Source organism: Micrasema longulum, unplaced genomic scaffold, assembly GCF_059751315.1.
Source record: "Micrasema longulum isolate JH-2025_06_02 unplaced genomic scaffold, ASM5975131v1 h1tg001317l, whole genome shotgun sequence".
Classification (NCBI taxonomy): domain Eukaryota; kingdom Metazoa; phylum Arthropoda; class Insecta; order Trichoptera; family Brachycentridae; genus Micrasema; species Micrasema longulum.
Genome location: NW_028278504.1, coordinates 73,236 through 97,490, shown reverse-complemented (window position 1 = coordinate 97,490; position 24,255 = coordinate 73,236). Strand labels below are relative to the sequence as shown.

Sequence of the window (24,255 nt, the reverse complement as noted above, 5' to 3'; positions counted from 1 at the left end):
AAGGAAAATTGGGTCGAGTGATGGAACAAATTGCAGGAAGTTGCATTAGATAGCAGGTACTTCCTTTGTCTGGGAAGTAACAGGAACCCGGTAAGAACGAATAATGCGCATTAATAAATTATTATCTTCCGCAGATAACAAGCATTGCATTATCAACTAACTTGGATCACTGAATTTATTGCACTTCACGTAAGTATTATTTGACTAGTTGAGCTTAGGTTAAAATATTATTTACATTTAAACCATCTACTCACATAAGCAGGAGCAATTAAGATAGTCAATAATACAATTTGTATTATTTTCTGAGAATATTGTAAGGAGAAATTTGAGCCGGTTTGTGATCCAGTGGCTAGTATCGCTGACTCATTGATCATCGATCCAAGATTCGAACCCCGCTCTACCAAAACCTGATACCTATTTTCTAATAGCGAGTTCTCCACAACTCATCGAAAATGGTGTCAAAATTGAAAAAATGTTCGTAAATCATAATGTCATTATTTTTTTATTATTTTTACTTCCAATTGGAAACCCTCAAGATTCGATATTATGCCCCATCATATTTTAGTGTTTTTATTTTATTTATCGAAAACCAAGCGGAAATGAACAAAAAACCGTGAAATTATTTTTTGCGTTTCATTACAGAAAAGAAGAGGCTGTGTTAATGGCAAGCTTGCAAGAGCATGGTCATAAGATGTATTGACAACATATGTATTCTCTTTATTTTTTACATCCGCTCCTAAGTGGAGCATGTGGACATCATCAGATGCCTCCAGGAGACACTATCGCCAGCCAGAACTTTCACCTCCTCCCACGACAATCCCGCGTCCCTTAGTTCCACAATAAAATTGAATTGACAAAATATGAGTAGGTAAGAAGTCGTTTTAAACGTTCACACGAAAAACAATTTACCATTAAAAAATAAAAGCATTTATTTAAATTTCCATATTCAAATCAGATGTCAATTGAAAGGTTTTTTTTTTACAAAAACTGCATATTACCTGAAATTTTATTGTTTTTTCAATAGAATTAAGAATAGTCCAGAAACCGCATACGCACATCAAACAGAAAGTGACTAAACTACTCATAAATGAGTTGGTTTACGTTTTGACCCATTAGTTTCTTTGTAGACGTCGCTTAGTACGTAACTCCTGATTTGAATTCAACTATGCCGTGTTGTATCCTTTTGAAGTGTAGAAATACTGCTAGGATCTTAAAGAAACAGGAGAGGATCACATATCATGTGTAATTAGCAAATGAATGTGTAAGTAGAAAATACATTACTTATAAATTGAATTATTTTTCCATCAGTCAAATTGTCAAAGAAAACAAAATGGACATTTCGTTAGTGTTGCCAGGATAGTAAATTTTTTTACCCTACTTTGCTCATCTAAAGAGAGAACTAATGAAAATTCGACCTCGGATTAAACAACTCTGTGGTGAACATTTGACCGACATTATCCTCAAAACATAAAATATTATTTAACATGATATAAAAATATCCGTTTTATATAAAATAAAAATTGTTTTATATTTTCAGTTTAAAGTTCATTAATTCAAATACTATTATTGAATGACCCTTTACTTATCTACTCTGTTGTGTTAATCAATATTTCCGCGTGCACAATTTATTTTTATTTTAGAGAAATTAACAGATTACTTTTTTTTTACCTGACATTTGTGTTATAATTATATTTTTTCCCATCGTGCAACATTACGCGATGGCATCACGAATGCGCGCGGTGAAAGTGAGGCATAGTGGGGGAATTATTGGACACAGTTCGATGTATTCAAATATGATTCTACGCTCCTTCTGGACTATTCTTAATTCTATGGTTTTCTCAGTAATGAAACATTTGGATTGTTTAGAAGAAATATCGTAAAACATGTCTCGTATGCATTACAATATTGTATTCAAAACAATCCAAATGTTTATTTTTTTAAAAAATCGTTATGGTTTTTGCGGTTATTGAGAAAACATTCCGTTTTTGGCAAAAACTCTTCAATTATTCAACAACTGTTGAACAGCTAAACTAAAATAAAACGTTCAAGTGAAGTAATTATTCGTATGTGTGGCGTTCTGGGGTTAAAAGGGGAGGATTCGGAACATATCTTTGACAATACAAAAGTAGGTGATAATTTGAAAACAAGTCTAGGGACTCGGAGGTGATATATGGCTCCCCTATTGTCTGTTCACCAGCTCTGCCCCGCACTTCCGTTATCTAACTTTACTCGTAGTTTAATACTTAATTAATGACGAGTTTTCTTTACTTTGCCACTAGACATGATGAGTTCATTAATAATTATAACTATCGTCTTCGGTCTGTGTGTCTGTGGAGGACCACCAAAGAGCGTCGGAATGATTCATTTATAGTTTTCAATTATCATTTTTTTATATTTTTTTTTAATTGATTTATTTATGATTGCATATTTATTACAGAAATTTAGATTTATTTATATTTATTGATTTTTTTAGTTATGTATATAAAAGGTTTAATGAGTAGTAAAAGTATACATGCATATTTTTTTTTGCTGGTTAGACATCAAAACTGTCTAACCAAGGATAGCTGCCCTTAAGAAGGTGAATACATATTTTTTAGAATCTGATATTTTCACTCTCAAAAAAAATCTTTTTTGTTAGTTTTCCCATTAGTATAATGTAATAGTCAAAGGGAGATTAAATTAATATACAGTGTAAAATAAAACAATTAGATACACGGTTAGAAAATTGTATGGTAACAATTTAGGCAAAGGTTCAATTCATATTTTTTTATTGAATTTTTTTTGTTTTTTTACAATAAACATAAGTGATAAAACAGAGTATTCAAAAAATAAAGCGTAATTACATAGCAATGAAATACATATTAATAGTAAACAAAAATCCCACAAAGGCATGGCCTGTTCGTAGGTATACAAGAAAATGCTAATGAATTTTGCTCCTATAATAAATAATGGACAGTTATAATATTACTACTACTACTACTACCATCACGGCATTTCCCCGTAGGGGTGGGCAGAGACAATGGACCGCCACACACGTCTATTCTGGCTTACATTCCTAGCTTCTTCCACATTCATACATCTTGTCATACATGCCCTTCAGTTCTGTCCGCTGTTGACATGACCAGACTTAAAATTTTGGTTTATCTGATCATGCCACGTCTTCCTTGGTCGTCATTTTCGTCACATATACTTGTTTTACTATTCTTTCGTCGTTATATCATAATTAAGACTTTCACGATGAGTTTTTTCCCAACACGGGACAAAGGTCCCGTGACGTTCGAATAATTTTATTTTTAATGGAGTAAAAAATTGACAAATAAATAATCCAGAATAAAAAATTAAAATAATCATATTTTAAAGATCTTTTATACGAGATTTATTGTAATGTAAACTCTACGGTGATTTATTGGTGTGTTAAATCCAATACAAATATATTAACAACCGTGAATTGCATGATGCCATAAAACGTTGCAGGTAATTATGTTTTAACTACAAGCATCTGATAAAATGATTTGTATCGTTCAAAATAATCTCCTTATAGATAAATAAAAGAATCTTCGAAATACCTAATTTAAAAAATACACTTTTATATTTTAATTAAGTTGTACAAACGTTTTTTTTTTACATGCAGAAGTAAGGGAGGTTGTGAAATTTATCTTACATACAGCCATAAATTGTTACTCTAGGTAAAACTGTATTAGAAACATCACTATCATTATCCCATTCTAAAGGCACCAGATCTAAAACTGAAAGCAAAATAAACATTGATGAAACCTTCTTCTGCCCGAAAACATTAAATTTTTATGGGCCCTCGTGTATACAATATGCTCCCACAAGAAAATTTTATGGTGAGCTGGAAACAAATTTAAAATTCGTACAGAGGAATGGCTTTTTGAACTGAGAAGGAGCCAGTTGAAGCAGCAATTAAGGGTTTATGTGTTATTCAACATTTCTTTTGTCAGTGTGTCGTATTTAAAAAAATATTTTATTGACAAATTTTATATATTTTTATCAAATTACTGGGGTTTTTTTCTTTATCTATTTTTCAGTTTAATAAACTTCGTCAGTTTTTTATTTCCACCACTTTTGCAAGATTTTCATATTTTAATCGTCTCAAGACATTACTAAGACTCAATGTGCTGTATTATATAAAAATAAGCAAATGCTGCCTACCTCAGAATAGGTCTTTACTTTATCTAGTGAGGATAGACAGTGTCTAATATGTTTGCTTATAATTTAATTTTACACTTAATTAATATTAATGGTACCCTTTTCACTATTTTGCAAACATAACATATTGTATTGTTTACTATAATAAACGCCAATGTTTGGCACTGAACTGAAATGAACTGAACTTTTGCGTAGTCGTGTGTCAGCGGTCTTAACGTCAGATTAAATTTAAAAAAAGGTACAAAATATAATTATACGAAATGAAATTATTGAAGGCAGTAATCATAGAGGCCGCCCAGAAATAGTTAGATAGATCAGACGATCGGGTATGTGCGTTGTAGCAGCTATCAGGATATGAAGATGCTGGCAGGTGACAGATATAAGTTAAGAGATCGAGTGCTTGGTGCTGACGGCTGACCAATCAAGGAGAAGAAGACATGTGTCTCAAGATCGACGGAGAATCTTGGAAGTCTAACAATTTACAGGGCTGTTTGAAGGTATCTGTCTGGCTAAAGTGATCACCCTATACAAAGTGTCTCGGGCTCAAGAAACCGGCCGTTGTGATATGAAAATACATTTTCAAAATATAAGACGAAAAACTTTTATTTCTCAGAAAAACAGGAGGGTATATATCCTATAGTAAAAAAAATATATCTTAAAAAAAGTTAATTATTTCATTGATAGCTCTACACTCTTTGATAAATCTCACATTTGAATAAAATCTTAATAGTATAAAAATTCTCACTTACCTGTTATTGCAACTATGAAAAGGAAAAACAACGAAAATAATAAGAATTTTCAGAGAAAAAAAGTATGGAAGAATATGTTTTGTGTTTGTTTTTTTTTTAATTACGCCCAGTAAAACAATAACGAAAACAAAACATGGAGTGTTGGAGAGCAAAGTTCGACAAAGAAACTAAACGTATTATTACGAACAAAGCGATTGGTAGACTAAATAATGAAATGGCGAAATGGCAATGACAGCAAGATGGCGTCTTGACAGCAAAATGGCATCTCTCGAACGGCGGCGGTAACTCACTATAGTAATCCCAAATAAAGCAAAGGGCCATGTTTGGGGTGGTGTTTCTTGAAGCTTACGAAATATAGATAAAAACATTATTCTAGTGTATTTTAGGGTCTCTAGTAAAATGATTATCAATAATAATAACATAGTTACACCTAACTGGAAGTTTTTCCAACTAAAACGGTATTAACCAATTTTTGTTTTGAAAATGGTGTAAAATTTTTGCGTCCATATTTTTTTTCAAACACCTATTTTATTTTTGGTTGTATTTGCAAAAGTTATTTGTAACTGCATTCTTTTAACTATTAAAAAATATATTGAAATAATGCAATAACAATTAAACAAGATTTTAAAAATTAAACGACTTACTAAAATATATTTTTTAGTAAAAAGGCTATCACTGAAATGATTATTTTTGATTTTTACTATTGATTTTTTATGATTTTATTTTAAGATTGACCCCCTTTTCAAGTTTTCTGTCTGTATTTACCGCCCGTTCACTTGAGCCCGGGACACATTGTATAATACGGTGTATTTTGTTATTTTTATTTTTCTCATTTTCTTTTTTACAATTATCATGTATTTGAAAGCCTTTAAAAAAAAAACGTTTTTTTTATTCACTCTTTTTAAGTTATCAAAACTACTATGGGTAATTAAATTTAACTTTGTATTATTCTTCCCACAAGGTAAACCACAACATGTTCGCTCGGAAGATAGTTAGGTTTCCGTTAAAACAATATATAAAGTATAACATTCAACCAGTGTTCCGGTGTGTGTTCCTTCCGTTCCTCATTTCATCAGGACATTCAGACTACGTCAGACCACTTTCCTCATCATTATGAACCCATCACTGCCTCCTGGACTTCTGTCAATATCTTCTCTTCTAATCTTCGCCACATTACCGGGTACTTATTTTATGATATTTTTGACTTTTATATTTAATAGTTTTTTTCTATGTTATACTAATTTAATTGATTATCGTAAATGTCCAAAGTGTAATAATAATGACTTTTAATTAAAAACATGTTTGTGTTTTTTCTACTTCTTTCAAATTAAAAATGGCCATAAACACATAGAAGTAATATGTTTTTTTTGCTGAATACTATTTTTACCTCTATTTTTTCCACAACATCGTAAATATCCAAGAGTATTATGATGATAACTTCTAAAATTGTCTATCACTTACGATATTTTTTAAAAAATGGTAATGTCAAAAGCACCGTAATGAAAATAATGTTTTCATATATTGAGTAAATAACAACAAAACTTTGATTTATTTCTTTTATATATAAAAGATTAGTTCAATAATGTGTTATATAGTTATTTTTAATGAACGGGTTCACAATTGAAATAAATAATAGTAAATAATATGGCCTCGTGGTGTAATGGTCAGCACGTTTGCCTACCATGCGAAAGGTCTCGGGCTCGATTTCCGACATGGTTGATATGAAATATTTATTTAAAAGGGTGTTTCCACACCGGAATATTTCATAGTCCCTGGACTGGTACCTGAAGCGTAATACTGATCATCTTACCTTAATGTAACAAAAAATATCAAGATACGCTTACGATGCGATTGGTGCACCAATGCAGTGCTTAATAGTGCGTAGGACACTACATTAGTTCATCAGTCGAAACATATCTCGATTCTTTTTTGTTATAAATATATCCCCAATTAAGATACCATTCGAGTGAAAATTAAAAATTGCAAATAAAAATGACTCTTTCCTGTAAGTAGCCATCAAGTGTAAAACATTTATTCTGGGTTTGTGTTTCATTTTACACCCAGAAACGAAATAATTATTTCGCCCAGACACGTGTAGTTGTTTACTCAATAAAAAATAAATATTTGGGATCTTAAATATTTACCGATTTTACTAGTTACCTAAATATGAACATTTTGATGTCCATTTTCAACGAGTTGTAAATAACTCTTTATTAGAAAATGAGAATCAAGTTGTGGTGGAGTGGGGTTCGAACCTCGCCATAAGACCGCGAAAATAGCCACGGGATAATTACCCGGTACAATTTATTAATTTATAATTCATTTAATTTGTTTTCACATTCACTCACTTATTATGGCTTTTTAGGCTGTGCCCGTGAATTATATAATGTATTTATTTACGGACTCATTTAGTTTAATTAGTTGTATACAGGTGTAATTAAAATAAAGTACAATTAAATAAAATTAATGCTAGGACAAAAAACTTTTAATAATAACTACCTAGAGACAAGATCTGGTCTATTTTAGTGATTGTTTAAATCTAGTAGAAAGAACATTCTACCAAAGAAACAACATCACCAAAAAAGTCCAGACACTCCCTGTCTCGTGTTTACAATGCGACACAATCGGGACATCGGTGCATGAAAGCCATAGTTTGCGCTGTGCCTATCGAGGGCCGGACATCAATATTTTACAACCGGCGTATCGGAACGTTGAATGCCACTTGTTCCAGTAACAATGGTCTCACTGTAAAAAATGATATTTCTACGTTTACATAATAAGTGTTTTGTGACCAGGGAGTGATGGTATCGAGTATAAGAACGACCTGAAGGAGAGGTATCCCGACTATGGAGAGACTTGGATGTACATGCCGGACGGACAAGGAGTCCCGCAAGTTGTCAATCTGACTGATGAATCTGAACATAACACAGCCAGGGGATTGTTCTCGAATAAAGCGGATTCTATCTACTTTCATCTATATACCAGGTAAATTACTTGTCAGAATTAATTTATTTTCAGCTGATGTTGTAAAAAAACACTGTAAGTGTATCAGCGATCATTTGTAACAAATGTACAAAGGTAATATGAACTTGTTTTATGATTCTGAATATTTCACATCGACTCTGCCGGAATCAAACTTACCACTGGTCCACGAGGCGGACTAAATTCAATTGGATTTTTTCACGTATATTTTTGATTAAATACTAATAAAATTTAAAAAACCAAACAAGATTAATCCTCTAATTAATTTTAAATATCTGGTTACGCGTGAATATTTACTGCCATTTGTATATTTTGGTAGTCGTCTTTTACCCTGAGAAGTAGGTACCTGAGCAGCCTGGCAGTACCTACTGCATTGCAATAATTTACATATTCCACATTTAAAAAGAAAACTGTCAGATTTTGTATTTTACTGAAAACGAAAGAATAAATATGTCTTCTATGATCCTCATGATAAACTGAAAACAAAATAATATGCCTGCCACTGTCTTCATATAGTGATCGCTAAAAAAGTGTCAATGGCATTATTATCACCCCATCCAATATCCAATCCTAATACACAAAGCCGAATCGAGAAAGAAGTAAACAACCACATCACTCCCTCAAATAATATCTGGTGCAGCGAGGGGGAACACTTCAAACAGGTGAGTCAATTTCCGCGGCAGTAAACGTCCTTTTAGTAACGTGTGTGTTGGCTTACTTTGTTGGACCATCTTGGATTAGTTCATGCGCTCTTCAGCTATCGAGGAAATAACCTTTGCGCCTCTCTCGCGTCACCAATATCTAATAACATAGACAATAAAACAAGAATTCTGTTCAATACTCCGAATTTAATTTATATGTTGGAAAACGGACGACTTCCTTGATACATGTTGATAGGTTTATACCTATATAATGAGAATTTCCACAAGAGAGGAAAAAGAAGTGGTGGCAATTTTGGGAGGTTTCTAAATCTAAGTAAGTTTGACTGGAACTCAAAAAAACTTTACTATAAGGGTTTGAAAATGTTTAATAATATTCCAGGAAGACCAAGGGAAGCTGTAAGCTTCTCCACCTTTCGATCAAAATGCTTTGTTGACATTTGCGATAAATAATATATAATATATTATGTACAATTATTGACAAATTTAAGATTTTGATTATTAATGTAGTATTTTTATTTATTTATTTATATATACGCCCAATGGGCACTTTAAAGGACATATTCATAAATATAAACTTATTATAAAGAAAAGTAGAAAGACACAATGGTATGTAATAGACTTGGTGGAAGTGGAAGCGGGAGAGAGGTGTTTATAATTGAATTTGATTCAGTGATCGAACTTGTTATAAAATAAATCAAGACTGGTATGTTAGTTAGCAGACCTGAGAATTCTGGGCATAGAAGAATGAAAACCATAGTTAGTTCTATGGATATTGGATGAAAGAGTAAGTTTTGTCTGAGGTTTCTAGTTGGGATATTTAATTTTATTGAGCTCAGTAGTTCCGGCGCATCAAATAGCATAATGTTACCAGAAAGTATATTAATGTAATATTGTATATTTACAAAGTAAATAAATAAATTCAAAGCAAATAAGTAGTTATTTTCTTTATACCCATGATTAAACAGATTTATACCGTCTAGGTATATTGAAGAGCATATGTCTTTATTCTGAAGTAGAAATATGTGTAAAGTACGTAAAATTGTAGTAGATATTTGTTCTTACAAATTTCTGAGTGGATGGTTTGTCATTGAAAATAAAAAAAATATTCAAGTATAAAGCAAGAGCATTCTTTTGTTTTTCTCCTAACACTCATTTAATTTCATGTATTAATAAAATAATAGACTGTGTTATTTTCAGAAATAATCCCGATAATTATAGCGAATTAATTTGGCAATCTAATGATGAGAACTCCAATACCTTGGAGACTGGAACACCCTTCAACGATCCTTATTTCGACTCTAAGAAAGACGTTAAGATCGTCATCCATGGCTTTCAGTCAAGTGGCTTTAGCAACACTGTCATTAATATTAAGGATGCTTATTTGAATTCAAGAGACCTGAATGTTGTTATAGTGGACTGGGAATACCTCGCTAATAATCTTTTCTACTTTTCATCAGCTGCTGACACTCAGGTGAGATTATGACAAACATGCGATCATATATTTTTTAAGTATTAAAAACAAATTATAAAGCAATTTTATAAGACCCGTAGAATGCGCTTTTAAAAACGTCGATGTTGTCGATTTTAGCTAGGCATAATCGACCCGACGTGCTGTTGCCTTTTTTGCACAGTATCGGGGAAGCATTTGCGAGAGAGTGACAGAAAACAAATGTACCTATTCATCTAGTAAATTCATCTAATAAATTTTCCCTCTTTTAAAAAACATGCACTATCCTGAATTCAAACTAAAGATATGAACTATTTTTTTCTATGATTTATTTTGTTGCCCTTTAATAATAATGAATATTTTTTTGTTTTTTTTTGAATATTTTTTATTTCCTTTTTTAACTACTACAAAAAAAAACATATTATCTTTTACAGAATATTTTATTTTTTCTTTCTTATGTTATACAAAAATATTATAACTGTCCATTATTTACTATAGGAGCAAAAATTCATTAACATTTTCTTGTATACCCACGAACAAGCCATGCCTTTGTGGGATTTTTTGTTTACTATTTTTCTAAAAATATGTATTTCATTGATATGTAATTATGCTTTATTTTTTTAACACTCTGTTTTATTATTATGTTTATTGTAAAAAAACAAAAAAATCAACAAAAAAAAATCTAAATTCTTACCCACCACATATTATCTTAAAGGAAAGTAATTTTCATAAGTTTATTATAATTTCAACATAATAATAATATTTCCTTAATTGTTGTTTAAATAATTAATTCCCTATATTATTATTAAATCTAAAAAGTACTTAACAAAGATTAGATAATTGCGTTGTAATGGTGTCAATGTTAAAAAAACAATATATTCTATCAATTTAGATCAGTGATAAAAACGATTGCATAACATCTAATATTGTAGTTTCCAGAGGGAAATAAAAATGACTGGGTTATAAATAACATCATTCGTTAATATAAGTAGTGTATAAAATATAACATCTGTATTTTCAAAGTAATAATATTTAGTCCATCCCATTTATTGATAAACTTAACTTAACTGTGCGTAACAAAAATAACCCAGCTAGTGACAGATCACGAGCAATGTAAAAGCCTATACTTTCATATTCCTAACAGCTTTATCTCTGTTGAAAATATATATAGTATTTATATCAACCCCGTCAGTGAAAATCCACAATTTGTCTACAAAGATTTGTCTCAAAAAATTGTTAGTAAAATGTTCATATAAAAAAATTAGTTTTTCAGATAAAAAAATATAACTAAAATATAATTGCTTATCGATCAGCAGGTTACACCTCTTGAAATTTTTATTTAACTGTAGTGGTACTTAGAAAATAAAGTATATGGTAAAATCTCTTATAATGATTCAACGACAATAAATTAAATAAAAAACGCGATAACCGCATTTTTGTTTTTTAAATAAAATACAAGCATTTGAAAGCACACATTTTTTTGATATTTTTCTTAAATGAAACATTTCTTAAACACATTTATTTTCGGGTTGTGGTCCTGTGGCTAGTGTCTCGGACTCACGGACCAAAGGTCTGTGGTTCGAATCCCACTCTACCCCAACTTGATTCCATTTTCTAATAGTGAGTTATTTACAACTCGTTGAAAATGGCCCTCAAAATTAAATATTTGGGTAAATCATAAGAACGCAAATATTTATTTTACTAAAAAAAAAAAAAAAAATTTTATTAAAGAATACTAAAAATAAAAACTATTACATAAACGTAAATTTCAATAAACATCTGGACAACACGCTTCATAGTACTATACATAAATCTATGCCATGTCTCGCAGCAGTCTCCTGAAATTGTCTCTTCCCTTAGACAAAATCCAAACTCGTGCACTTCTCCTGAAAATGGCTTTCGGTTTGCAGAACTTAATATGTTCATTCAGGACATTGAAAACTCTTAGGCCCACAAAAGATAAATTTCTTTGAGCGAAAGCCGTACGTGTTTTTGGTATTAAATAATTCAAATAACAGGAAAACCTCGTAGGAGCAATCTGCTGAGATCGCCTCTTTTAACCGCATGACTAGAAGTGTGTCTATGACTTTTTTTTAAAGTTTGTCTTATGTCCAGTGCCTTCATAAATTGAAACAACGTCTCCAATGGAAAAGTTGAGGGACATGCTCGTAGAAGCATCACTCTAATATATTTTTTTGTTAATATTATTTAAATTCCTACTATTCTGACTATGAGGACAAAATAAAGAATATAAATGGATACCTTGACAAGGGTTGTGCCCAGTACGGTGTTTATACGGAAAAAAGGTTTTATTTGAAATAATAAATGAATACTGAATTAAATTAAATAAATAAATATAATTACCGGAAATCGATTCCCTGCAAGTGGAAAAACAAATGAAAATAAATAAATACATAAAACAATAGATGATGTACCTACTTGTATGAACATAATATAAAGCGATGAATTTTGTCATACAGTTTTAAGGTGTCCGAGAGGATGAAGAATACAGTACTGTGTGAAATAGAACTAGAATACTGGACGAGTGTTTTTGACTTAAGGCTATTCTCAAGTAAAAATCCTGAAAGGGGAAATCAGGTGGAGATATGACTGTCATACACGTATCGTCCAAATTCACATTACACGGTAAAAGTAGGGGGGATTGATTTCATTGAATTATTTTGTATTGCTACTCACAGATGAAAATCCTGCAAAAATGAATTGAATAGAGATTAGTCGTACTCACGGTGTAGTAGTTAGCGCGTTCGACTTCCACGTTTGAGGTTCCAGATACAATCCGACTGGCGTCTGAAGCGTAAGGTTGACCACATGTTCACCTTTCTGTTATGTAACAAATGATCAAAATGCATTGCCTAATGCACTACTGAGTAGTGATAAGATCATGATGATTATGATGATGATAATTTGTCAGGTATTGACCATTGCACTATACAAGCTGGTACAGAAACAGGAATTTTTATTATTTTTTTAATTGTACCTGCAGCAGAATAGAGTTCATTTTTTCATATTTTCAATACACAGGTAGTCGGCAACAAAACTGGCAGCATGATTTTATACCTGATTACTGAACACATGATGAGGCCAGAGCAGTTCCACCTCGTGGGCCACAGCTTGGGAGCTCATGCATCAGGATATGCAGGATCCTACGTCCAGACTGAATCCATAAAAGTCGCCCGGATATCAGGTTTTATTTTTAGCATATTCTTGGAAATGTAAAAAGCACTTGCGAAGGTATCCGGCACAGATGTGTTTTAATAAACATTATATTATAGAAATAAAAGACGAATAATACTTTAATCCTCAAATTCGGAATAACCAGAGACCTGTTTTATCATCGCTTACCCGTGATCTTCGAAACTAGTATCTTGACAACAAAATGTAAATACTATTATTAAATTTGTTGCAACAGAGAGAGAAAACATTTTTGAGAAGACATTATTGAAGTCTAGGCATTTACAGGGCTTATGACCTGTCATTAGCTGGTTTGAGTGGCCACTATATAAAAAAAAATATATATATATACGAGTATGTATTATTTTTCAAGAAAATTTCTTAGAAATTCCAGCTCGAATTCAGAAATTGTGTCAAATTCCGGGTGGCCATAATTCATTGAGATGGTATATTACATATTTATTACGGCAATTTTCATGTTGTTAAGGTTTTAATGCGTAGTAAAGTATCCCTACATATTTTATGTTTTTTGCTGGTGAGTCTTTTAAATTGCCTAACTTGGGTTGGCTTCCCCGTTCTAAGGCAGTATATACATTTTTTAAACATACATGTTATCCACTTTTTTTTCCATATTGATGGTTTTCTCAATCACTATTCAAGAGGAGATTTAATAAAAATATAAATGAAAAATAATTAATTGGACAAACTATTATAATTTTGAATCTAAATAGTACAGTAAAAAAATTGATTAAATGTTCATTCAAATCATATTATACCACTATTACCTAAATCCTAATTCATTACCATCGACACAACATTTTTCATTTGAAAAAAAAAACAATACCAAATGACGTAATATTAATGTATTTGAATTTATCTATAAACTGTGTATTTTATATTTTTTTACTTATTGGTTCTTGTAATTGGTTCTGAAATTTCTTTGACGAAAACCAACTGACAAGTTGGTCGTGCGGTTATTAGTGTTTTTTTGCTTTTTATTTGTTTATATACAGTATCTTACATATTTTTAACGAATAAAAAAAGTTAATTTTTATTTATTTATTTATATTTTTTGCTTACAAACTATAATTAATAATATAAAAATAATATGACCTCACTGGGGTTTCCCGTGCCGAGGACACTTAACAATACACTTTTTTAAAATTACATTTGAGAATAAACAAAGAAGACTAACTTAAAAAAACGAAGATAATTAGCAGTTTTAATTAGCAGATAATAGACAGTTTTAAAAACAAGGTATCTATGTACATCTGTATTATTTATATTACAAAACACACAATGAAAATAACAAAAACCTAACATACGCTATACACTTGTGGAGCAGTTGATTCAATATTGTTATGGGCGAATGAGACAATCCATTTTACTTCTACCTAGCTCCACTATCCATTTTTTTATAGCCTTTTTAAACATTTTCTCGTTACTAATTGTTTTAATAGATAGTGAAAGTAGGTTATAGATTTTAATTAAATAATTCTCAAAATCCCTTTGTCCGAAAGTGGTTTTAGTTTGTATATGTTTGAGTTGTCTATGTGTTGAGGATCTAGTGATTATATTATTTGTATGTGATGTATTTGTGGAGGTTATGTATTGTGGAGGTTATAAAGATGTTAAATCAATTAAAGTCAAAAACCAATATGTACCGTATTGGTTGATGTTGTTATAATGTTTCGATATTGGCCTATTTCAGACGTATCGTGAAATTTTTCCAAATTTGTAAAAAATAAGAATTTGGAAATAAATCTTCCCCCTTTTCACACCCAGTGGTGCATAGGGAACTGCATTTGTAAACCATATGCAGCATAGTTCGATCATATGTTACATGAAGGTAAGGTGATCAATCTTACGCTTCAAGTACCAGTCCACGAGGAGTAAAATATTTCAGTTCAAAAAACCTTCAAAATTAACATTTCGTGTCCACCCTGCCAGAAATCGAAACTTGGACCTCAAGAATAATAAACAAACGCACTAATTAGTACACGGCGAGGCCGACTAATCTCTACTATATTTTATTTTGCAGCATTTTTACTTGAAAGTAGCCACTAAAATAATTAGTAAACATCAATCCACCCTAATTTTGCCGCATCGTGTGGATTTGAACGAACGTGAATAGTGTAAAATGAGCCTTTCTCTAAAAAACTAATTTGCTGTTTTTATTTCATCAGGTTTGGATCCCGCTTTACCGGGGTTCGAATACTGGGCAAAGCCGCCCAACCGGCTGGACCCTGATGACGCTCAGTTTGTAGACGTCATCCACACGTGTGCTGGTGTCCTGGGATACCTTCACCCCTTGGGGCATGCTGATTTCTACCCTAATGGAGGAAAACCGAGTCAGCCGGGATGTTCGGGGCTTGCGGAGATCATCGGTAAGAGACAGAAGAAGTCGTTATTTTAGTAAAACTCAACAGAACCTAATTTAAGATACGCTGTAATAGGAATACGAATGCAGCTTTTCCTTTTTTACATATAAATTCCACGAAGTTCCATTATTTTTTACCTTCTCTATAATGTGCAAGGTTTACATTTACTTTAAAGAGATAGTTATTTATTTGTTCACTCAAAAAATATAAGTATACTTCTAAATTGACTGTAAAGAAAAACAACACAAAGTTCTTATGTTTAAAATATAACAATATTGAAATGTGGCTAAGAGCAATATATTATAATGACACGTTTTGTGATGTTCAGCGCAATAACGAAATTCATAGCTATCCAACGAGGGGAGGTGAGGGTTTCAGACTCCCTAAAACAAGAATCCAGGCAACTCAAAACAATATGTATCATAAAAGACTTAAGATGTTTAATGAGTTGCCAAAAGAGATTAGGGATGCTGGGTCCATCGCATCGTTTCGTGGGAGGGCGATGAATTCTGTTAAAAACAAACATCCTTATAGGTAGATAGTGTCATCGGAAAGCGTCTGGATTTTATAACAATGTTTTGTTTTTGAAATATTTTTTTTATTAACAAATTATAACAGGGATGGAGAATACTTTAAATAAGGGAATATGGAAGTCTAGGCATTTACAGGGCTTATGACCTGTCATTGGCTGGTTTAAGTGGCCACTTTACACACTGTGTAACATTCACCATTTTGCCTATGTTAGATCATCCATATTTCTTCAATTCTTCCATTTGTTGATTTTAGTGAAGTTAAAGAGCTGAAACCTTTAATGTTGTGAAGAGATTCATCTGACTGAATTATTTCCCATAATTATTAATTATTTTTTTATATTTATTATTAATAAGTTAGAGTATAACTAGGTGTTGAAATTTTCTTTTTACAACAATCTTAAATAAATTCGTAAATAATATGTAAGTATCATTTGATCTAATTACGAGGAAACCACAGAAAACTCACTAGGAGAAAGCGGACTGTTATCGTTTGTCAACACACCTTCCGATCCTGTTGAAGAGTGTTCGGCATTTGGTGTCCTGCTATCATTGATACCTTATATTGCCCTAACTTAATCTATCACGCATAATTTTACCTCTCTTGACGTGTCCTTACGATCACTATATGAATATTCTGTAAAGCCTCATGCAACGCACCTCCATTTGTATTATCTATAAACTAAAAAAGGGCAATGCATTAACAGATGTGGAAAATCTTGAGGAGTAACATTATTACATGGGCCGGTGTTGATTTTGGATAGCTTAAATGAAATTGAGCTCATGATCCCACTATGACCCGACAGGATTTGTGTATATTTGTATTCTGCACGAATGCAGCTCACTCAAACACCACTTGCAGGTATGTTTGTACATAATATACTACCAAGATAATGACACGAATCATACTTTGTACGATCATAGTTATTGTACAGCTGTCCAAAAGTTTAATTAAAAACGTCACCAACATCATCAGATGTCAATCCTATTGACAATATGTGCCCAAAGTTGGAAATCTGTTTAAAGGAACACAATATTTCTAAAGCAAAAGACCTAAAATCACGACTGATGGATGAATGGAATAAATTTGACGTTAAATACTACGAAAAAGTTGTATCTTCTATGCCTAAAAAACTTAGGTGTGTTGTAAAATGAAAGGGATGCCCGATTAAGTATTAACTTGATTGTTGTTTTATGGATGTTTTGAGTTTAAATTGGTGATGTGTTAGATAGTGTTATTTTGACGAATATCAATGTGAGGTGCAATTTTGTATTGGCGAGTGTTTCGTATTTTTCATGAAGAGTTTGTTTACATTTATTGATTGCAATCATTTCCAGAATAGTTTAGGATATAAAATCAAAATAGAGAATGCAAATATGGATAGTAATTTTACAGATATTCAACACAAAAATCCGATCGCGCGTTTGTACGAATATATATGTAAATAACTGTAGTACTTTTACAACATACATAAATGTTTAAGGGGTTTGTAATGTTTTTTTCGACAAGCCAATTTTTAACAATGTTTGCGACATGAAATGATTTGGGAATCTCGACATTTGAAAACTCGCTTGGAATCGCATGAAAACGTTGGGGTGTCGTCGGGGTGTACTTTGTTAACACCGAGTTTAATTTTTGCACAATGTACAAAGTTGAGACTGTCTTGCAGAGGCGTGCAGCCATTCCAGGGCTCATAAGTTGTTTGTGGAGTCCATTCGGGAGCCGCGAGGTTTCCTTGCCCGTGAATGCAAAAGCGATAACGAGGTTCGGAAAAGGGAATGTACAGGGTCTGGGATCTCCATGGGAGACGACTGTCCCGACGAGGCCAGTGGTGTTTTCTACATTGATACAAACGGAGAGGAACCATACGCAAGAAGTTTATATCAAGACGATGAACAAGATCCATAAACTGTTTGTTTTTTACAGATTTTTTATCATTTCTAATACGAAACATTCTGTGTGACTGATTTTCTTCACCAAATAATGAATTCTAACATCATCTAAATAATACTTATCTACTTTTCTTTTCACGTCTAATGCTTCTCTGTAATTAAATGTCATTGTTCATTATTCCCAATAATTTTGAGTTAAATGTTTGTATTTGAGCACTATTTTGTTTCTATTTTTGATGCGCATAACCAAACTATCCAGTTATAAAAATAATCGAGTTTTTACAATCGACTTTGGATAAGTCGACAGTTGACATTGATTTTTATCAAACGATTCAATTGTGCCCACGTGGAAGGGACAAACAAACGAAATTAAAAAAACGATTCTGTTTAAAAGTAAAATGGCAAATAGGTAATAAAACGAGGTACCATTGACAATTATAAAATTTTGTGAAATATTGTTTAATAAAAAAAAAAATTTTTTTTTTGTTAAATTACTCTAAAAAAACTAAATCACGTGTACCCCTTCTATGTGGGCATAATTCGATGAGAAAGTTCAGTGGTTTTTCAATAATTTTTTTTTGTTAAAATACTATTAAACAATAGTTTAAAAAAAATATATATATATATCGTACTATCAGCGCTACGATTTTTCAAAGTTTTGTATTTCTGAAATTACTCCGCATGCGATTTCAGAGGTTCTCTCCCGCTTTTTTGCGGTAAGTTCTGCCGATCAGTCCGTTGATGGTAAGTAAACCAGATATCTTTCACAGCTCTATTTTCATTGGTTGATTCGTGTGAAACTAGTGACGTCGTTCAAAGTAGTTGGTTTTTTATTAGAATATTTTTTATTATTTTTTTCGCACATTTTCAAGAAACTTTGAAGCACAATTGAATGCTCTAATTTTTACCGCGGGCAAAAAGACATTTTTTGTATCCAATTTCCCGTAGGGCTGAAGTTCCCCATTATCCATCCCTGAAAGTGGAAAAAATTGACTAAACTGTAAATTTTAAATTTATCACCGAAAAACAGGAAAACGTAAAATAGTGGGAACAAAAAAACTGTAGGTTGATTGTTAACCAAAATATTTAAAATTTCATCCATTGACGGATTATGGTTGTGCGCATCACTAAGTTTCTACCTTACCACGTTTTTATATTCTCTTATAAACTATTTTTATGCTTGACCGTTTTCGTGTTCGTTTTTACTAAACCGTTTCTATTTCATTATTTGTATAATAATTCATATGTTTTATGTATTTTTATTCCGTTTCAAAAATACTTTCCTTGCGAAAATATTTTAATAGTAATCCTTCTTTTTTCAGAATTAAAAAATGTTTAAATAGATGCGTAGGTTTTCACCGTCACTGTTATCAATATGTTTTCTTTTTTTATGATCTTGTGTAATTTGGATTTGTTCCGCCTTGTCAACAACCCAATGGTTCCATCAGGAGCCATCTTCAGGGTAAACTGTAAATTTTATACAGTTTACCTTGAAGATGCCGCGCACGTGTTGTCGCTGTGTGTGCCTTTAGCTAGCTAAAACTGTTTGTCACTTACACATTAATTAAATCATCACCCTATCCTCTAAAACTCGTAAATCAACATGTGTGGTTGACCTTGACCATGATTCACATTGACCATTTGGTCAAAAATTGTATTTTGACGTTTTCTGTCAGGACTTAAATAATCTACATGCCAACAATATTTTGAGTCTATTCAAATTTTTAAAGACAAGAACAGGATTAAACCCCATTGAGAATTATTAAGTTTAATATATTCCAACGGAGATAAAGAGCATTTTATAGAAGGGAATGTAAAAGTCTATGTATTTACTGGGCTTATGACCTGCTGTTGGCTGGTTTAAGTGGCCACTTTATATACTCGTGTCACATTCACCATTCTCCCCATGTTTAAACATATATGTGGAGAAATAATTTTGTCGGAATTTCCCCCGCATCAATAAATGTTTCAGCTCTTTAACTTCTCGAAGATCAACAGAAGAATATGAATGTTCAAACATAGGCCGAAACCAGCCAATGATAGTTCATATGCCCTGTAAATGCCTTGACTTCTATTCCCTCCCTTCAATAAAATGTTTATCGTCTCTGTTGTTATATATCAATCCATCAATACTAATATTATAATTGCGAAAGTGTGTTTGTTTATTTGTCTTTCCTTGTGTCACAATGGAGCGACCGATTGATATATTTTTTTGAAAAAGGATTGCCGGGGAGGGAAGAAGTAAAATAGGGTACTTATCGGGATGTCAAAAAGAATAAATTTGAAATAAATTCATTAAATTTCTATAATTAACTGCTTTATCTATGGTTAGTTTGAATTGCTTTTTGTTTTGGTTTTGCACTGGGATTTTGGATTTTTGAACAGAATAACGATACCACGGTATCATAGACTAAAGCTAGGGTTTCCTAGGACAGCGGTGTCCGTATTTTAACGGCCGTAGTGAACAGTGATGCGGTTGACAGCCGTCGTTACGGTGACTAGAGAGTGGTTTCCTTTAAAAATGGTGTTGATAACACCGTTAAAAAATAAAACCACTCTCTATTCACCGCTACGACGGCTGCCTACCGCATCACCGTTCACTACGGCCGTTAAGATACGGGCACCGCTGTCCTAGGAAACCCTAGCTTAACGGATCATAATATTTCTTTCATAGCGATAATTGGAAGACTGAGTTACTTTCAAAACAGATAAAATATATCATTATATCGAGAAAATTCTTATTGATTAACAAAAAATCTAATTGATAAACGACACAAATAATATCTCACTAATCCCACGTGAGTGAAGCCGCGGGTAAAGGCTAGTAATCACAGAATTATAATATATCAGAAGCCGTGTAGAACCAATTTTGCATAGATCGCACAGTGGTCAAAAGTTTCCCAATTACCCCCTAGACGACATCTCGCCTGCACGCATGCGTGAAATGGCCGCGTAATGTTGCCAGACCGCGAAAAATTACTATCACAACACAAATGTAAACAAATTGTGTTGTGTTTTACCACAAAAATTATATTTAAAAAAAAACAGGTAATTTTTTTAGGCAAACGTAAAAAAAATTAAACAACAATTAAACAACAATTAAACAACACATTAAATTTAGTAATCACGTAAAATAATACCGTTTAATATTTTTTATATTAAAGTTAATTAATAGAAAACCCTGTAAAAATTTCGACTAACAAAATTTCCATCTTGTTTTATTTCACAATCCGACAGACGGTAAAATAATCAATATAATATTATTTGTGAATTCGCTACTTACACATGAAATGTGATCTCACCCTATTTCCATTCAATCCCAGTATTATTTTGACACTTAAAAACGACACAACACGGCATAATTTAATTTAAATCGGCGGTTGCGTACTAAGCGACGTCTACAAAGTAACTAATGGCCAAAACGCAACACTTCTCATTTATGAGTCGTTTAGTCGGCTTCAGATTAATACGCGTACGCGGTTTCTGAACTTTTATAATTCTATGCTAGTACTATATGACCCGTTTCACATGTGCAACGCTTACCCATGCGATGGACCCTTTTCACACATGTCACGCCAATCCACCCGGCGTTAGTTTTACTGGGTTCACCCTACAAAAGCTGACACGTTGTGTATGCGTTTGTAGGGTGAACGCGGTAAAGTTGCCGGTCCGGGTGGATTTGCGTGGCATGTGTGAAAAGGGCCATACCGGGTCGTCTAGATTTTTACAGCACGTGTGAAAAGGTGACACATTTTGTATGGGTTTGTACGATAAACGCGGTAAAGTTACCGGGCCGGGTGGATTTGCGTGGCATGTGTAAAAAAGGGCATATATGTGTGTAAAATTTGTATATCTGTAGTGTTACATTTTTTTAAATACCGAAAAAAACTTCGCTCCTGAAATAATAACTATTTTTATTCTCCCCTCAACAAAAGTAAAGTTTTACTAGTTGGGCCGACGAATATATTGTATACAAATGTGATTTGATGTGTCTTTCAGAGGCTTGCAGTCATGGAAGGTCGTGGGAGTTTTTTGCAGAGTCCATACCTCAGCGCTTCGGATTCCTTTCTCGGGAGTGTGTCAGCGACAGGGAGGTCCGCAGTGGAAATTGTACCGGCCCTCCTACTTCTATGGGAGACCAGGTTCCAGCGGACACCAGGGGCATCTTCTACGTCACCACCAACGCCAAAAAACCATACGCCAGGAACACAGATGACGAATGAAAAATACCGAATGGATTACTGCCAAGGCGTGTTAAATGCCATTAATCTGTAAATCATAAACGGTGATTTTTTTATACAGAAATCGAAATTTTATATAATTTTAATGTAGGTAATAATTAGGAAGTTTAGCGGTGTTTTATTTAATTTTAATCAAACTGGGCCCAAAATATATTTTTATTTTTTATGTATCAATTCTCATCGCTGTGATTTTTTGACGTTTCGTAATTTTGAAATTACTACGCCAGTGACGTCACAAATTCCAGGCGGTGAGTTCTGTTGATTGGTGAGTTGGGCTCCCGAAACTGAAAATCTATCACAACACTCTGTTACTAGCTGATTCGGAAGAACTTGTAACGTAGTTCAAAGTAGTTATATTTTTCCTACGTTTTCGAGAAACTTCGCGATACAATTAAATGCTTCAATTTTTACCGCGTGTAAGAAAACTGTTTTGTATCTTATTTCCCGTACCACTGAACTTTCTCTAGGCTAACAAAATAAATAGCTTTATATTGTAAAAATATGCAGACACTTTTTTTAAGAAAAAAAACATTTATTTAAAAATAAATATCTTTGTTTTTTTACTAAATGTAAGTACCTACACCGACATGATTTTTTGAAAGCTTTCAGCAAAGGCAGGAATATGCCCGTAGCCAGGGGAAGTGGGCCCTGAAAGGTGGCTGCCCTAGCCGCAAGCCAGAACTTGCTCCTTAGTAAATTATTATTGGCAAATATTATTATTGTAAACAGTTGTACGAATTAAAGTTGAAAATGCCTGATAAATTTAATGAATAGGTGTTTGAACCTTGTTTTCCTGTCTCGCAAATGCCTCTCCGATACTGTGCGAAAAAGACAGCTGCACTTCGAACTGATTATGCCAATGAAAAATTTGCCCTATACAACATGCACCGAAGCAGCAGAAGAAAAACAATACGTTTACCAAAGCAAGGACATAAGTACATCAAATTATTAAGACACTACTGGCAAAGTCCTAACACAGATCCTAACATGATCCCTATCGAACTCAGGCGAAATTACCTCTCGTTATATCACTGATCCCTAGCGAAAACCCTAATTGTTTTAAACCCTATTTAGATAATATACATATTTACCATTGGCGTGTCGCTAGCGTTTTTACTATGGGAACTAGAACCACCCAGAAACCCTTAAAAGTACCCAGTTTTATCTCTAATTCTCGAACATACGGTATACAAAAGATTACTATTTTTTAAAACGCAAAAAATGCGATACAGAAAATTTCTTTCTGATACTCTATCTAAAAAAACAACCAAATCTGTCCAGTTTTGGGGTGCGGGAAACGGGACAACCAAACGTCGATTTTATCGTTTTCAGTTAGGCAAAATCAATCGAAAATCAAAATTAACATAATATTGCAAGGTTATGTTGATTGTATGGTATAAATCATTTACTTTATAAAAAGCATTAAAAGAAAAGGAAGCACGCGTTGGCGTTTTATTTATTTTTATTACAAGTTATTGAACAGATAATAAAAATAAGTGTTGAAGGCAATGCCTAAAATTAATGCTCACTGTAACGATTTTAGGAGAGCGTAAACAAATTCAGAAAACTAAATATTTTTAAATATTTGTACATAACCACTTACCGACTTTTCTATGTCTACCGGTTTCGAGACGTACCCGTCTCTTGATCAGGACACCAAATAAACCAACATGCAAAACTCATTATCAAGTGTTTACCAATTAAAATGCAATAATTCTCGTCCTTCTGTTTACGTTAGAAGAACTTCAAGAAATTTTGATATTCTATAAGGTGTCTTTACAATGACAAATTCTCCGAAGTCGCAAATTACCTAATCAATTTCAATCATGACTAATAATATTTAATCATGACAATTTTAATCATGACTAAAATAAAGGAGTAAAAATCTTACATACAAATAATAAAAGAGTTAGAAGTAAATAATATGAAAATATATTATTAATATTAAAAACATTAACTTTGTGGTCCAACATTACATAAAGAAGGCTTTGAAAAATAATGTCCCATT

The 24,255-nt window shown here is 32.6% G+C and overlaps 1 protein-coding gene across 2 annotated transcripts; it reads left to right on the top strand.

Moving 5' to 3' along the window:
- Positions 1–132: 132 nt before the first annotated feature.
- Positions 133–23,349, top strand: LOC148275910 (pancreatic triacylglycerol lipase-like). Of its 2 annotated transcripts, none has more exons than XM_088235021.1 (6): positions 133–189; positions 7,715–7,904; positions 9,761–10,034; positions 13,053–13,215; positions 15,389–15,589; positions 22,006–23,349. In XM_088235021.1, exons 2-6 carry the CDS (start codon positions 7,780–7,782, stop codon positions 22,227–22,229), a joined length of 987 nt encoding a protein of 328 aa, XP_088091147.1. In that variant the 5' UTR covers positions 133–189; positions 7,715–7,779; the 3' UTR covers positions 22,230–23,349. The 2 variants fall into 2 exon arrangements, with proteins under 2 accessions (XP_088091147.1, XP_088091146.1); XM_088235020.1 differs by lacking the exon at positions 133–189 and adding an exon at positions 5,933–6,099.
- The last annotated feature ends 906 nt before the right edge of the window (positions 23,350–24,255 follow it).